Consider the following 16,803-nt stretch of genomic DNA (forward strand, 5'->3'; position numbering starts at 1 on the left):
CTGAGGGATGTCATTTCCCCGGCAGTTCCTCTTCTAATATCAGTAGGGGGGATACAGTTGGACCACCCATGAATGAACGAGGCTCATATCTCTGAACTGTGGCGCTGAGCTTCAGCTAATTAATTGCGTGGTCAGAGTGATGAATATCTGCGAGGCCTAGTTTAAAGCTCTGCGGTGGGATTTTTTCTCAGAGGTTTACAGCGTGTGTGTGTGTGTGTGCGTGCGTGCGTGCGTGCGTGCGTGCGTGCGTGCGTGCGTGCGTGCGTGCGTGCGTGTGTGTGTGTGTGTGTGTGTGCGTGTGTGTGTGTGTGTGTGTTCGTGTGTGGGTGTTTGAGTGTACAGTATGTGTGGGTAAGGTAAGTGGTTAGTCAGGTCCCTCTGGCCACTGTGTTATTAGCGGGAGGCTAACTCGGTTTCTGTGGCTCGCATTGTGCTTAATCGCTTGACAGCTCCTGGTTACCCTGTGGTTTGCCACTGCAATGACAACTCAGCACATGTATGTGTCTCTGTGTGTTCACGCGTGTAGCCATGTGCGGCTCACTCGTTGAAGATATGATCGCAAATGCGTGTACGTGTGCCTGTCTCACTAGCGCCTCTGCGTCTGCATGTGTGCACCAATGCGACATTGTGTTGTAGAGAAAGTGTGTGTTATGGTGTCATTAGTCTAGTGTAGCCACAGTGCTGATTTGGAGCAGAGCTAATAGGCCTCATTAAATGTCATTTTGAGCTAATAGACAGGGAGTGGTTGTTTAAACCAATATGCTTTTATAGGTGGCTCTGTCTCCTTTCAGCTGCTCCTGTCGGTGGCTGTGGCCAGCCGAAACGAACTTCCTGAGCGATAATAGCCGAGGCGTAATAACACAATATACAAGGCTTTCTGCCCAAACCCACTGTTCTCATTATAGTTAATTGATGACAGAAAACACAGGAGGTGACAAACAGCATTGTGGCGTCACGCATACTGTGTCTTGCTGTGGCATATTGCTGGTGGGTATTATGCATATATTGTGAGTGCGCGTGGTGTGTGTTGTGCGTCAGTGGTGGAGGTTAGTGGTCAGCCCGTGTCTGCTTTCTGGGGTTTGAAGCTGCTGTAGGGGGGTGGGGGTGGGGGGCTCTGGGCTTGGGGACAGGGTCGTGTTTTGGTTCGATTTTGGTCAGGGTGTTAACAAGTCTGGTGGAGGGGCCCTGGTTACTTACAGGCCTGCAGACAATATTAGTGGTTCAGGAGACCTGTCTGCCAAGCCAAACTATTCCTGCGAAACACACACACACTCACACACCACATAATGTGCTATATAATTGCAGATATGCTTCTGTATACACTGGAATGGCTTTAGTAATAATACTAACATTATATATATTGCATTTCTGCAAACAAATATGTGCCTAAACTCATCAAACTAAATACACTCATTTACAGACAAAAAGGGAAGAATAAAGAAAGTAGAAGGAAGCTTAAACTGTGCCTTTGTTGCGCACCACGAAGGAGATAGGCAGTAGAGAATGATGCGTGGTCTATGTAACAAAAGCACCCACACACCTAAACAACTTTATAGAAGTGGTTGCTAGGCTACTCCCTATTAAAACTTTTTTAAAGATTGCCATCTTCAGTGCTGCCGAGCTGAAAACAGTATGATTAAGCATTCATGGACATCTCTGTCATGATGACACCAAAGGCCTCCAAACAGTGTCATCATCACAGACAAACACACACACATACACACATGCCATTAGACGTGCTTGAAGGGTGTTATTACCTGCTGTAAGGCCTGGGCTTTGTTTCCTGCAACAGTCATTTTATGCTCAGTGCTAAATGCTAAGATCCCCTAACAGATGCTAATTACATTGTACCACACTATTCAGATGATGTCAGCCAGCTTTCATTTCCTTGACTTATGCACAGAAGAATGAGGCCACCTTCACATTTCTGGATTATCACGCATTGTCAGTGACTGCATCAAACAACAAAAGCTAGCGAATTAAAGAGGATTTTAGAAGAAAATTCAGTTCTGGTTCACAGACAAATACACACCCACACCTATCTGCTGCCTTACTCCGAGCAGTTTTTAACAATGGGAGCCGGACAAATAAAACTCCCCCAAACATCAGGAGGAAAGGGAATGAAAAAAGGGAAGGAGGGAGAAAGGGAGGACCGGGGGAAGAGAGAAGAAAAAAAAAGGCTGCAGGCTTTTCCAGAGGCAGTCAGTCGGTTGAATGTCTTATGAAGTTCCTTGAAGAGGTGCCAAGGCCTTTACAACGCAAAACACAAAATCATTCAGCGGGAGGGGGAGACAGAGAGGAAGACGGCAGAATAACGAGGGAGAAAGGGAAGAAGAAGGTGAATTATTGGAAGAGATAAAGTTTAAGAGAAGACGGGCTGGAGCTCGTCGGCCCCTTTGCTTCTTCCAAAATAAAAAATCTTAGAGAGAGATGTTCTCCTCTGTTCTGAATCAAAACACTTTAATACGATTGGAGAGTTGCAGAGGGAGCTTGTCTGAAAAACCACACACAAGCCAACCTGCGTGTGTGCGTGTATGTGTGTGTGTGTGTGTATGTGTGTGTGTGTGCTTGCGTATTTGCTTGCTTGTGTGCTCTTTAAACTTTGTACAATAATATAATGCAAGTGTGTATATAATGTGTTTTTGTGTTCACATAAATGTTTCGTCTTTGAGAATAATTGTGTATGGCTGTGTGTATATGCGAGTGTGTGTGTGTGTGTGTGTGTGTGTGTGTGTGTGTGTGTGTGTGTGCCTTTCCCTTGCCTGGCTTGCTTCCTCCGGGCTGGAACGCATGGACCACACAGACGGCTGGCAGCGCTCCACGACAGCCTGGCTCCCCCTTTCGCTCCGTCTCCTTCTCTCCTTCGCTCACTGCCTCTTCTTCACACCCCTTTTTCTCTTTTTCACGTCTTCTTATTTTCTCTCCTTTTTATTTCCCCCATCTCTGTTTTTAGTATCTTCCCTCTTCTCTTTCCCTCCTCCCTCCCTCCATCCCTCCCTCCCTCCTTTCCCTCCCTTTTATACCAGACCCCCATGGTAGACGGGCGCCTGGCCCTCACCCACTCAGCGCTTTTTCCTCTCCAAGCCACGCTCTGCCAGCTTCAGATTGCCACCTGAAATAATTCATTGTTTCTGACCGCCCGCTCACAAAAACAACATGGCCACTGTGAGGGCTCCAAATATTTTTAAAAAAGGAAAAAAAGTGAATTATGGAACCCAGTGTATTCATTCACGGGCTTTACTGGCCGCTCCGGCGTGAGATGACTGACACAAACACAGACTGGCTGATTCAGCCCAGGCTCCATGAGCATGGGGGTTTTTCTGAATCAGCCCCAAAGATACATTCATCCAATCTCGCCCAGTGATCATAAACCAGACTGAAGGGCTTAGAGGGCATGACGTGACACCAAATTTATAAATTATCCCATTTATTCAGGACTTTCTGGCGTGCCACATTTTCCTCACGTGTTACTGAGTCAGGCTGCAGGCAGAAGAATTTCCTACTGATGTGTCTGTAGTGATAGCTGAAACCTCATGTGTTGGTGTGTGTGTGTGGGTGGTGGGGGGTTCTTTAAATGAATAAATGGACATTTTGGAAAAGAGTTCTTGCCAAGACATAGGAATTGATTCCACCCTCAGGTCTACAGTTAATATGAAGCCATAGCCAGGAGACGGTACGGAAATGGGGAAACAGCTAGCCTAGTTCTGCCCAAATGTAACAAAAGCCTACAACCAGCACCTCTAAAGCTCACTTAATCACATGTTACTATTCCTCTAAACCGCTTAGCCCTTGGTACTACGATTTTAAATGTGCATTGTCATGAAAAATCTTAGTATGAACCATTCCCTTGCTAGAAAAGCTTGGGTATTTTAGGACTATTTAAAGGCAGGACATACGAGAGAACAGTTAGCCATCTTCCAAAGATCTCTATAAGCTCAGGCCCTGATCCAATATAATGCTGCCATTAATTACGGTGGACTTATATTCTGTTTGCCTTCTTGCTCTTACTTACTGTTATCAGATCAGCAGGGGTGAGTTGAAGCCAGACTTATGTCTCTGGGACGGCTGAAATAATACTATTGTAGGATCAGTGTGCAACTGTGTGATTAGAGATACTATCTATAGAGGTGTTATCTAATCATTATTACTCTCTTGTAGTGTGTGTGTGTGTGTGTGTGTGTGTGTGTGTGTGTGTGTGTGTGTGTGTGTGTTTGAGCCTGTACTGTATGTGCATGTGCAAAGGTGCGCGCGATTCATGTTTGCAGATGTGCCTGATTGCATGTGCAGACGTGTGTTTGCATACGTCCAGTCTTGCATGTGTGCATTTGAGTGTGTGTATGATTGTGTGTGTGTGTGTGTGTGTGTGTGTGTGTGTGTGTGTGTGTGTGTGTGTGTGTGTGTGTGTGTGTGTGTGTGTGTGTGTGTGTGTGTGTGTGTGTGTGTGTGTGTGTGTGTGTGTGTGTGTGTGTGTTCCATGTGTGTCTGTGTGTGTGTGTGTGTGTGTGTGTTCCATGTGTGTGCACAAGTTGCTCACATCTGGTCTGAATCTGTCCATGTTTCCGGCCGCTAGCTGGGCAGGGAAGTGGCAGGCGCTATCGAAAATCTCCGCTGTTTTCACAGGGATGATGGGAATCTCAGGGACTTTCCCTACGGCAGTGAAATCATCCGCCTTTCCCGCTCCTTTAAATACCCCCGGCTCATTCCTCCGCCCTGCTAGGGTTCCGATAAAACAGCTGAGACGTCTTGTGTTTGGCAACAGTTGTCCCCTAAAAGGTGTAATTAACTCATGAGAAAACTGTATTTACTGTCAGGGCCCGCTAAACTAATGGACCTGAGGTCTGGCTGTTTGGAGTGTAAATTGGACCTTAATGTGATGGTTGACATGCTGCATTCCTATAGAAGAAAAAAAGAATTGTTGGTTTCCTTCAAAACTGAGTTGCATCCTTAGGTTTTCTTGGCAGGGTGGTAGTCTCGGAAACTGCTACACATTTAAGTGACCAGTAACAGAGAGCTGGCTTGTCATGCAAGTCGGTCTTTATCTCCTCAAGTAACATGTCAATAAGTATCTGTATTTTGGGATCTTCCTTAAACCTTCTCCAACTCTTTCAACGTTTTGCTGTAAACGTCCAAAATGTCTCTTTGTGGAGCCTGTGTCTCATGACTGTTTCAGAGCCATCCAGAGCTCTTAATTTACTGGTCATCAGGGTCTCTTCCTCTCCGCGTGCCTCCTCCCCCTCGAGGTCTGTCCCCCTCTGATTCCCCTCGTCTCCTTTGGTCTCCCATTGCTATTTATTCCCATCACTAGGAGACGGGCTGTGCACAAAGCCCGCACTGTGTCCCGAGGCTTTTTTAGAATAGAAATTCAGTCTGTTGAAAATGGAAACGCTATGATTGACTGGGCACAGCTTGCGCAGAGAGACGAGGAACGCCAACGAGAAGCACAAATTATCCACAGGAACGACGGAGAAATATTATTAATGAAATATGGCCATGAATTATGTTGTAAAGTAGAAAAACTTCAATAAGCAGGGTTTTTTTTACTTCAAGAAGCCGATTTTATTTGCCTTCCAAAGCGGCTATGTTGAGACGCCAATGATTAGATTGTCTATTTATTTATAAGCGTATGATGCCAGTCCGGTAACGTCATTGTAAGAAAAAAATGATAGCCTGTCTGACTTGTCACTGTCTGCACGTCTCATGCCATTCTCAAGTCATTGGAAAGTCCAACTGTTTATCCAGAATAGATTAATTTGTTGTTGAACATCAAATGGTTTACGAAAGCATTTCTGAGGCTTAAATCACTTTTCTTTTCTTCAAATTTGCAGTATTGGAAAATTGCTACAAAGCAGTTAAGATTTTGTTAACAATTTTCATTTGTTTGATGGTGAGAGTGTCATAGCGTATGCATAGGAAAATAAAGATGGGGAGTGACATTCAACAAAGGTCCTAAGCCAGGTCATTAGCACACATGTTAATAGTCATGGGGGGTAGTGGGGATATTTCCGTGGTCTTTGATCTTTGTATGTTGATTCAGTAACACAAATGATGATTTTTTTTTTCTTATACAACACTCACCCAGTGCCATAGGTGCAGTGCCAGGCCTTTGTTCCCAGCGCAGGCAGGTCGGGCAGGATTCTGAAGTAGCTCACTGTTTCTGTCTGAGCCAACTGGAGCTCTGCCAAGCACAGCAGGAGTTTCTACTCTCCTCTGTTTGATATTTACTTTACCGCCTTTACACGGGAACTAGTGCAAGACCAGACAGACACATTGACACAGACCCGTGTCGGCAGTATAAAAAAGGATTTGGTGTACGCAGGCCTCTCTCTCTCTCTCTCTCTCTCTCTCTCTCCACCCCACCTTTGATAAACTGTTGTCTACACCTGGGCCCCTGGGTAGGTTCTGCTGATAGGGCTTCTGGGAGAAAAAAAAAGTTGGGCTTGCTCAGACAGAGCGTGTGACACATTGTCTTGTGTTTGTGTGGGCGATCTATGTGTTTGCAATGCACATCTAATGTGTTTGTTTATTGGAGGGGTCTAGAGTTACCAGCCTTAAAAGAAAGGGATGAGAATAGAATCAGGGATAGAAAGGGTGTAAAATTATCAGGAGAGGAATGCAGGAAAAGAACGGGTATAAACTATTTGGCATAGGTTACGACTCCTGTGGGGATAATGGGGCAATGGCGTGAGAGCTTGTGTTTACCTGAGGAAGAAGCCTCAGGTTAAAAACCTTAAAAAATACGTGCAGCTTCTCACTCTCCGTATGGCCCTATCTAAACTCTCTCTCCTTTTTCTCTCTCTCTCTCTCATGCGAGGTGATACGAGGTAATTGCCTTTTGTTGATTAGCAGGATGTAGCATCCCATTCCTAAACGCCTCTGCAACTCCTCTTTGTCTAGGAGCGTAAACTATGTTTGCCGAGTAAGGCATGGCACACAGAAGAAGTGAGTCATTATAAATGATAACTGACAAAACGAAGAGAACAGCAAACAAGTGCAGATCATCAATCATACAGAGCTGAGCTTACATTGATTGAAATTTGGCTTTGCGTGTGACATCGCAGAAGCAATCAACCGTTTGATCAAAAGAAAGTTTCCATGTAGTCTGGAACCAATCAATGACGGGTGCATCACCTTACCAATAGAGCACTGTTTTTGTGTGTCCGCAGGGCATCGTCAGAAACTGGAGGACCCTCCTAAGACAGGTCTCTTCTCTGACCGCCTTAGCGAGCTGGAGAGGATGAGGGTGAGGGTGGGTGTGCCTTCTCAAGGCCCCCGGCCAGCTCTCAACACAGCGCCCAACTCTTTCAACCCGCAGGGACAGACACAGATAACAGGTGAGCTCCCGACTGTAAACTTTTAGCTTAGATTCCGAAAAGATTGAGTTGAAAAACTATCACAGGAAGCATTCAGTGTTGTAGAGTAGGATCCTGCTGTTCTGGTGCTCATCTTAACTTCTGACCCCCCGACCACCCCCTGTGGAAAGATTTTTTTTCTCTAAGATTACATGGAATCTCAACAAAACATCTCCTCCCAGGTTTGACAGTGTTTCAGATGTCTGGTGTAAATCATGGTTGCATGGCCCGGGTTCATGGATACAAGATATTTTATTAGGGCTGGGAAATCATTCAACGTTCTTGTGTATCCATTTTTCGTATTATCCTATCATACTGAGTTGTCATATTACAAAATTCAATCCGATTAAAAAAGTTAGCATAGTATGCATTTGCCACATTGTAATTTGTATATTAATTTCAGTACATACTTCTTGAGACTATTGCAACACGGATTTCAGACTGATTGTTCAACCATACATTTAATGTCTGCATTCAAGGGTTAGACTTTCTAAAGGGTAATTCAGCCCCAACTGCCAAGAAAATCCAAATATAGCATTGTCAATCAAATTCCTTTAAAAAGCAGAAACATTCACACTACTTTACGCACCACACATTTTTTTTTAAGATATTTTTTGGGCATTTTTATGCTTTATTGATGAGACAGAGGTGAAATGGGGCAGAGAGGGGAGTGACATGCAGAGAACGACCACGGGCGTGAATCGAACCCGGGTCTGCTGCTGGGCCCGGCCCGGGGGGGGGACGCCCTCCCAACTGAGCTAAGGGCGCCCCCGCACCACATATTTTTACATGATGAAAAGTGCCCCCAAAGGGTGTCACAAAAAAAAAGCAACATTCACTGTTTGTAAGGTGAAATGTTAAACCCCAACTGGAGCAACACGCACATTCATATGGGAGGGACCACACAGAGCACCCAGTGCAGTGTGTTACATTGCCTCAGAGATCGTCTATCTTTCTCTAACCGTCACTCTATCAATCTACAATCCTAGAAGGTAACACCATCTCTCATGGTTCGGGAACGGCTGCTACCTGATCGGCCACACTTTTGGAGGCTCGTCGCAGCTCTTAGTTACTCCACGGCGTGGCTTTGTAGCATTACTTAGTGGATCATTTGCGGGATGGTTAGACAGCCTGGCAGGAGTTGGAGAGTAGTATTCACTGGATTGGACATGAACTGAATGCAAGTAACTGCTTCTCAACTGTGCTTTATATCCAAGTGGAGCTTTTGAATAGAGTGGATGTTCCCAACCTTTTCAGTCAGACGTAACCACCACAGCCCTGTCAGACGAGTTTCATCGGCACCCACCCGTTGTGTTTCAAATGTGTTTCGAATATGTATTATTTTTTTTAAATCTGGATGTTATTTAACAATATGAATTATACTAACATGGGCATTGCAGTTGAACTTTCAATGAATAGGTTGGTTTGGTCCTGTGTATTTGAAGTGGCAGGAGCTGGACAGTCAACCATTATCCATTCCTGTTTTACCAGTGATCCATTATGTTTAGCTATTTCAACCAACCTATTTACTAACTATTCAAACTCTTTATTCATCGTTAGCCAATTCAACCATTTATCCATTACTTTTAGTTGAATACGTCTAATCATTTGTCTGATCTATTTCAACTGTACATCCATTCTTTTTTAGCTTACTGTTAAGATATCTCCCCTTGCTCACTAACTAGTTTCCAGGCACTCTCAATCAAAACAAGTTCAGAAATGACAGCGACATTAACTGCAACTGCTTGATCTGTGCTGCAGTGACTCCCATCAGAATAACCCTGATTGGGAATCACTGAGTTACCGATTGTAAATCACTACACAAAATGTCATCATTCTTAACATACAAAAATAGCACGCATGCAATTCAATCCGATCAACTTTCCTGCTCTACGCTTGCATTGTAGGCCAGACATGCCAGACAAGAACTTGTGTGCGACGGATCTTTTTCTTGCTTGTCCACTGGTGTGTTTACACCCTGGGAATGCGCCAGCGAGGCTCTCTGTGCCTCAGCTGCAAGCACAATGTTTTATAAGGCAAACAGGAAGATCGTCTCTTCCGAGGTAAACATTAGATGTGTCATTATGGAGGATGTTGCATAACGCGCCTCAACTGATACTTAACTCTAAACATAAGGGGACAGAGACAAATTATCCACAGTTGTTGGTCAATGTACTGTAATTGTCAATTTGCTAGTCATGTTATCGAAGGCATTAGAACATTGAACAATTGATCCGGCTGATGCGGGCTACCACTAATTATTCTTTCTTTTCCTGTCTGTTTCTTTTTCTCCTCCCTCCTATCCTTCCCTCGCTCCCTTTCTCCTCCCATCAGACCCTCGTCAGTCCCAGTCTTCTCCTCCCTGGTCGTATGAACAGACGTACCCGTCCTACCTGAGTCCCATGGCGTCCCCCTCGGTGCACTCCACCACCCCCCTCTCCTCCAGCCGAGGCACAGGCCTGCCTGCCATCAGCGACGTGCCTAGACGACTGCCAGGTAGAAACCCACTGTTGAGTAGCAGCACAGGCAGTCTCCTTGTCCGGTCCATCAGTGACGGCCCAAACTGCCACAATCCAGATTATTCACACGTTATTTTAATGCGATAGGAGGAGGAGGGATGGGGAGAGAGAAAGACAGACTTCCATACATACAAGAGCAGGCTCAAAAGCTGAACCAAGAAATATTTATATATACACACACACATTTGTTTTCCCGTTTGCCAGGGACTAATGCAGCACAGTAAACTGCTCTGAGGTCATTCTCAAATGAACGTGAGGAATGGGGCATGTAGTCCGACGTCCCTCAAGAGAGCGGTTTGGATGGCGAGGATGACAGTGGAGGGTGGGGGACGAGGGACGATTGTTTCCCTTTTTCCTCGCTCCAAGCCTTTGATCCCAGAGGAGTATGGGTAATAACAGGCCCGGGGATAATAACAGGCTCGTGACTGACAAATAAAGTGTCTTTATAGCGATACACCACTCTCACAAGGAATTCTGGGTAATTGCATTAGCCTTAGTCTGTTTGCCGTAACGGCAGCATCTGTGTTCCAATTTGTCTCCGTTTTTTCCACTGATGTGAAAGCTCCTTTAAACTCCCCTCATGCCGCCAGACAAGTTTCTCCCCCCGTACACCTGTTTGACTCTCTGCCATGAGTTTTTTTTTCTTTACCTTGTGTTTTTTTCCTTCTGTTTTCTTGTGCATAAACGTACTACACCCTCCTCTGTGTGTGTGTGTGTGTGTGTGTGTGTGTGTGTGTGTGTGTGTGTGTGTGTGTGTGTGTGTGTCTGTGTGTGTGTGTGTGTGTCTGTGTGTGTATGTGTGTGCCCCAAGCAGGGGGGGTGAGTGATTACGCGACGCGGCCGTGTGACTCTGCATTAGAAAGGGTTTAAAATCCAGCCAGCTGCCTTGTCAACTTTGATTAGTTTGGTCTTTCCCTGCAGCTTTCATCTCCCCGCGTCAGGCTTTGTTCTCCAAGTGACACACGTGCATGTGCGAGCCCGTTCACACGCATAAACAACACAGAACCCAAACCACGCCTCCACTGCCCCCCGGCCTTCACCCACTTGCACACCTCCAGCATTTGAATGCCTCCCTAAGTGATGTGACTAAGGCTCTCAGATCTTCCGCGATCACGTCGACACGTCGCCAGGCTCCACTGTAACAGTATCCAGCCACAGAACATACCGACAAGTACAAGCAGAAGCTGATATGGATGCTCCAGTGCAAACTCTGCACCATCCCGCTGTCGCATCCCCGCACACACACCTTTGCAAAATACAACGCATGTTACAGTTGCTAAAGAGCGCCTGCAAAAGTTCATCAGTCCAAGTGAAAAAAGACCTAAATTCGGAAGTGATGCTCTAGAGTAAGGAAAGTCCTTCCAAATGCTTAGACAATGTTCCACTCTGGTTTCATTTAAACCAATAAAGTTCGATCTGGCTCATCATCACAGGGCCCCTTTGAGCACTAAAATAGGTCCAAATGTTAAAAGCAGGAGTCAGGAGTTTATTGTACAGCGCCGGTCATGTCTGAGATCACACCGCCTCCTCTACAGCGGAGACAATCACCTCCTATTTCTATTAGAATCAAAAAGATCTTGTGGAAAGAGGAAGTTTAAAGGGCCTTAATTGGCAGCATATGGTATCTGACGCTAGCGACAAACCCGGCTTTGCAATTCCTCCCTGCACATAAACACTGCGCCCCCCCTTCCCCGCCACCCCCTGTCCTCGCACAGCAGACATGGTGACACGGAAGACGCCTGGTGATTTATGATAAGAGCGCCATGGCTGGACCAAACCACTGAGAGGAGACTGGAGGGAGGGAGGGAGGGAGCGCGAGAGGGGGAGGACCTCCTATTCTCCTTAAACTCTGCGCCCAGCGCGAAGCTCGCCGCAGCCAGTTAGTGGTTTTAGGGTATTTTTTAAGGGATGAAGCGAAGAGAGGAACGAAGGGTGAGATGGAGCAGCTCCTTCTCGGCTCGCCCTCTCGCTCGCTGGCTTGCGCGCGTGCACACGGGACACACACACACACACGTACACACACATACACACACACGCTGGAGCCGATGGGAGGCGAGGAGAGGAGCCACATCAGAGCTCAGCCCTGCCTCATTATGGATCTCATGGAAACTGTTTCTGCTCAAAGTGTTTCCACATGTGCAGCTCCTGATTCATCCCAACTGCTTTTTTTATGTGCATACAGTATTCACACACACACACACACACACACAGAGAGACCCCATCCCTACCGTCCTTCATCCACTCACACACACACACACACACACACACACACACACACACACACACACACACATACACACTGTTTGTACACACACACACACACACACACGTTTGCATGCATAAACCATAAACAGTCAAACAGATACACATGAGCATGTGCCAACACACACAGAAAAACATAAATATGCAGAGGCGTAAACATATTGCAGGATTGGATTTGCTGATGTGTGTTTGTGAACTTTATCAAAACTCTGAAGTGAAGTGAACAAAAACAGAGCTTGAAGTTGATGAATGTTAGAAAATATTTTTAGTTAGACCTCGTGCCATAACAGAGCCCACAACATCCACGAGTCAAAGTCATTTCCAGATAAGTTAATGAAAATAACGAGCTGAAATATATTTGAATACATAACTTTGCTACTGTTTAATTTCTCAAGGGATTTCAATCACTGTTCTGTTCAATTACTCTACAAGACAACATTCTAAATAGTTCGAGAGTCCAAAGCCCCATTTCACATAACTGAATACACTTAAACTTTTGCAGAAATAGGTGTAATTTTTTAAACCTGCGTGATCATATGTGCTGTGTTATGCTGATGTCAAAGGATCCTGTAAAAATTAATGGTGTATTTTTTTTTTTTTTTTCTTATGTGTCTTGTAGGTTCCTCTGACCTGAGCCCATTCCCCGGTCAGTTTGAGCGTCAGTTCCCAGGCCTCTCCTCCCTGACAGAGAGTCGTTTCTCCAGCCCGCGGATGCACTACCCGGCCACGTTCACTTACACCCCACCGGTCACCTCCGCCATGTCGTTGGGTAGCGCCCACTACCACACCTACCTTCCCCCTCCGTACCCGGGCTCCACCCAGAGCCAGAGCGGGCCCTTTCAGACCAGCAGCACGCCCTATCTGTACTACGGCGCCTCGTCCGGCTCCTACCAGTTCTCCATGGTGCCCGGCGGCGACCGCTCGCCCTCCCGGATGGTGCCGCCTTGCACTAGCGCCTCCACGGGCACCTCCCTAGTCAACCCCAACCTGCCCAGCCAGACGGAGGGAGGGGTGGAAGGAGACGGCAGCCACAGCAACTCCCCCACCGTCCTCAACTCCGGCGGCCGCATGGATGAAGCGGTCTGGAGGCCATATTGAAGAAAATAACCCGGGGGGGTTTGGAAGACAACTGATGTCATGGTTTGAAAGCACAACATTTTTTTTTCTTTTTTTTTTACGAAGAATTTTCTTTTTTGAGCTCTCATCAGCTATCTCAACCTTTTTCTTGGAAATTAAGGTTGAATAAAAAACTAAAACTTTTTTTTTGAAAGACCCTACTAGTACGGACTTGTCTTCCCCGGAATGTGTTTTGACCAATGCGCATTACAAAGGGAGCCATTCTCACAGCAATAATGAGAAAAACAATCTAACTTGGCCCAAGTGGATGAGACATTGTTCCAGTTTTATAGTAATCCACAAGCGAAGGGATGCTTCAACAATATTTGTAAAAGACTGCCTCTTTTGTATAGTGTTTGTATTTCAATAAGGCTTTTTGCAGAGCATGTTTTTGTACTATGACAATATCAAGATGCAAGTTAGGCACTGAGTAGCAAGTGATGAGAGTAACACATATGTTACCTTAAGTGGTATGGACAGTAAATTTGCTTTAAACCAATTAATTTAACTTGTATATTGTGGGTGAAACGTTGATGTAGATTGAGGCGTTTTTTTTCTTAGTTTTAACTTATAAAGCCATAAATTATGTATTTTATTTGAAACTTGAGTCAAAGAAGTGTAATCTGAATATTTTTGATGCATCTATATGACTAAGTTAAACGTTTTTTTCTTTTTCTTTTGCTAGGTAATTTAAGAGAGTGAGAGGTTTAATTGTTCTTTAGTACCCAAAGATTTAAATCGTTTCGAATATGAAATGTAATTTCCAAAGAGTATTGCGACATGTTTCTTATGGTGTAACTTTCAGTTTTAACTGCTCCACACGTTTAGCGCCCAACATCCTCACTAGGCGTTGACACACATTTGGCTTGGAATGAAACCTTTGGTATTTATTGAGTAATAACTCGTATTGTGCCTCTTGGCAACATACCATGAAAGAGAGCTTCAGTGGGGAAAATAATAATCCGTCGGGGGAAACTCTGCTTGATATCTTTAGGTTGCCTAGTCTGACACACACACACACACATATATATGTATTCTCTTGTCCAAATAAGATATGCTACATTTATATTCAAACTGACATGTAGCCCAAAGATGATTATAGCCATGCCACACCTAGTGGTGCTCTGAATGCACTCTAAAGTAGCAGGTCCAATTTTACAGTTCAGTCGTTTTATGGTACGTGAACTCCTCAGGACTGGAATAATACTTGGTTCATCTCAAAACAGATTTGGTTAAACTGCATCTTTTTTTCATTTTAATTTCAATTTTTTTCAAATCCAGTCCAACTGAATGATAGGTCAAGATTATAGGGTAAACAAGTCTATCATAGCTTTGATATCATGTGCAAAAGATAGCTTTGAAAAAGTGTGTCTTTGTGTGTGACACACACGGGTACTTTTTTTTTGTGTTTGTTTGTTTGTTTGGTTGGTTGGTTCTTAGCATTTTTCTTTTTCAGTCTCTAAGATTGAAAAGGAAATTTCACAGTTAAAGACAAAAGAGACTGTGACATTCCTTCAGACTTTTATTTATTTTCAATTTTTTGCTTTTGTCTACCAAATAGATTTGTGTCTTCCTCACTAACTTGTGTCACAATCTTAAATCATTCTGTGGGACAGGCATGAGTCAATGAGTCTGATATTTTACAATTTGAAAGGACTAAGTGAGATCTAAAAAAAAAAAAAAAGTGTTGGCGCTTAAGTGCAAAACCCAGGGTGATTGGGTGCAGCTGCTGGCAGCAAACTGGTAACCAAAAATATGGGAGACTTGTGTATGTTTGTTTCATAAAGCACTTATTTCTTGTTATATTTCTAGTAGCACTTGCGGCCGTTTGCCAGCAGGGCTCATGGTTTTGGTCCTCAGTGTAGATACAACGCCACTGGAGTCACATAGCACACACATACACATACACACACATCTGCTCACATTGAATGAATAACACTTGGCCAAACAAGCCATTTACATTGGAGTTGAATCTGATCTCACCAGGCAGTTGGTATTTGTTTGAGAGAAAGAAAAAAACAGTGTGATATTCAGTACATGTAGGTAATATAATAACCCCAATTTGAAAAAGCTGAGGAAAACATGGCCCTGTCCAAGGATCAGACTTCAAGCTTTTCATTGGAGGTTTGCACGCAGTGCCTCTCTTCCAGCCTCTGCAGAGGATGTTCTGAACTCAGTTAATGGAATTGAACATGTCACACTACATTTCCCCAAATGCTTCGGCCCAAACGAGAAGTCTTTATGCTGTTACAGTGTAACATAAGGAAAGCAAATAAAAACCTTTTAGATTTGGGTGATTTTATAGCTCTTTTTTTCCAATTGCGGATTTATTCAATGTCTCCTCAGTAACTATGCACATCTGTTGGAATTTATTTAATCTGATTCGCTCTTTCCAAACTTTGAACAGGAAATGGTCTTTTAAAAACTGTTTACACATCAATGCGGCACTGACATCCCATTTTGTCCTCATCTGCTTTTGTTTGTGCTGTGTGTGTTTCTGCCCCTTTTTTCATAAAACAAGAGGTTCATCGTTTTTCTTTGCTTTTGGTTAAATGTTGCGTACGAGCTGTCAACAGCAACCTTGTATTATTTAATGATCACCATGTATGATATCCAGGAACAGTACCTTACCCTGCTCTTATGTAAAGTTTACTTGTTATGTCTATTGTTATGCTTCTTCCCTCATGAACACTTGTCAGGAATTGGAATCTAATGGAGACTGTTAGATTTTGCTGGTACTTTTCATAACATAAAGATCCTCTTTACTTTTTTCTTTTTCTAAAGGGACAAACAGACCTGACAACAGTGAGTGAAATTGGCATTGTGATTGTACATTTTGTTTATTTTAAGAATAAAATAGGAATTTTGTAACTTAACTTCCCTCATACTCTCCTCTTTCCACAACTTTTCTTCAATTCAAAGGGTGTATACAGATCATCCACCACATTTATAGCGTTTAGAATTTCCTGACATTTAAAGTCCTACTTGAAGCCTACAGTGCACAAATGCTGAGTACAGACAAATGAACATATTTTTACGTAGCCTACATATTTTCAGATTTTATTAATTTTATTAAGTGAGAATGAGATGTGTGCTTTTAATAGTTTAAACCAGGTAATGAAACTCTTTTAGAGGGAATCTTAAGTTGGAAAGGTTCAAGTCTGTCTGTGTCTAGAACTCATCATTTTCTGGGTATTTGGATTAGTTTCCCCTGTGCCCTGAATTTCCATTTAAAACACAAAGGGCCACCTCTCTAATTCCACTCTAATATCCAAGAACAGTAAGCCGTGTCATCACTTCTTTAATCTTCTTCTGAAACGGTAAAGGAGCAGATCTCGGAGCGTGTTGCGCGTGGGAAGCACATTTAACAGTGTCATCTCTGGTCTGCCGCTCCGTCTGCACCAACATTGTCTTTGGACGGGGACTGAAGGCGGACTGGGGCCCCGGCACGCTCAGCCAGACTACTACTGCCACCGCCACTGCCATGGCTTCATTTCAAAGGTACACCGAGAAACCAGAGAGATGGAGACAGGAACAGAGACAGGGAGAACCAGGGA

General features: G+C 44.3%; 1 protein-coding gene across 2 annotated transcripts in view; it reads left to right on the forward strand.

Moving 5' to 3' along the window:
• Positions 1–16,108, forward strand: part of runx2b (RUNX family transcription factor 2b) — a 41,364-nt gene extending 25,256 nt beyond the window's left edge. For both annotated transcript variants that reach the window (XM_080048164.1, XM_080048165.1), the window contains 3 exons: positions 7,164–7,331; positions 9,684–9,845; positions 12,750–16,108. In XM_080048164.1, the coding sequence (XP_079904290.1) occupies positions 7,164–7,331; positions 9,684–9,845; positions 12,750–13,228 (809 nt within the window). In that variant the 3' untranslated portion in view covers positions 13,229–16,108. The remainder of the gene's footprint in view (positions 1–7,163; positions 7,332–9,683; positions 9,846–12,749) is intronic.
• Positions 16,109–16,803: the final 695 nt, after the last annotated feature.

This window comes from Ammodytes marinus, assembly GCF_949987685.1.
Source record: "Ammodytes marinus genome assembly, chromosome: 19".
In the NCBI taxonomy this organism is placed as follows: domain Eukaryota; kingdom Metazoa; phylum Chordata; class Actinopteri; order Uranoscopiformes; family Ammodytidae; genus Ammodytes; species Ammodytes marinus.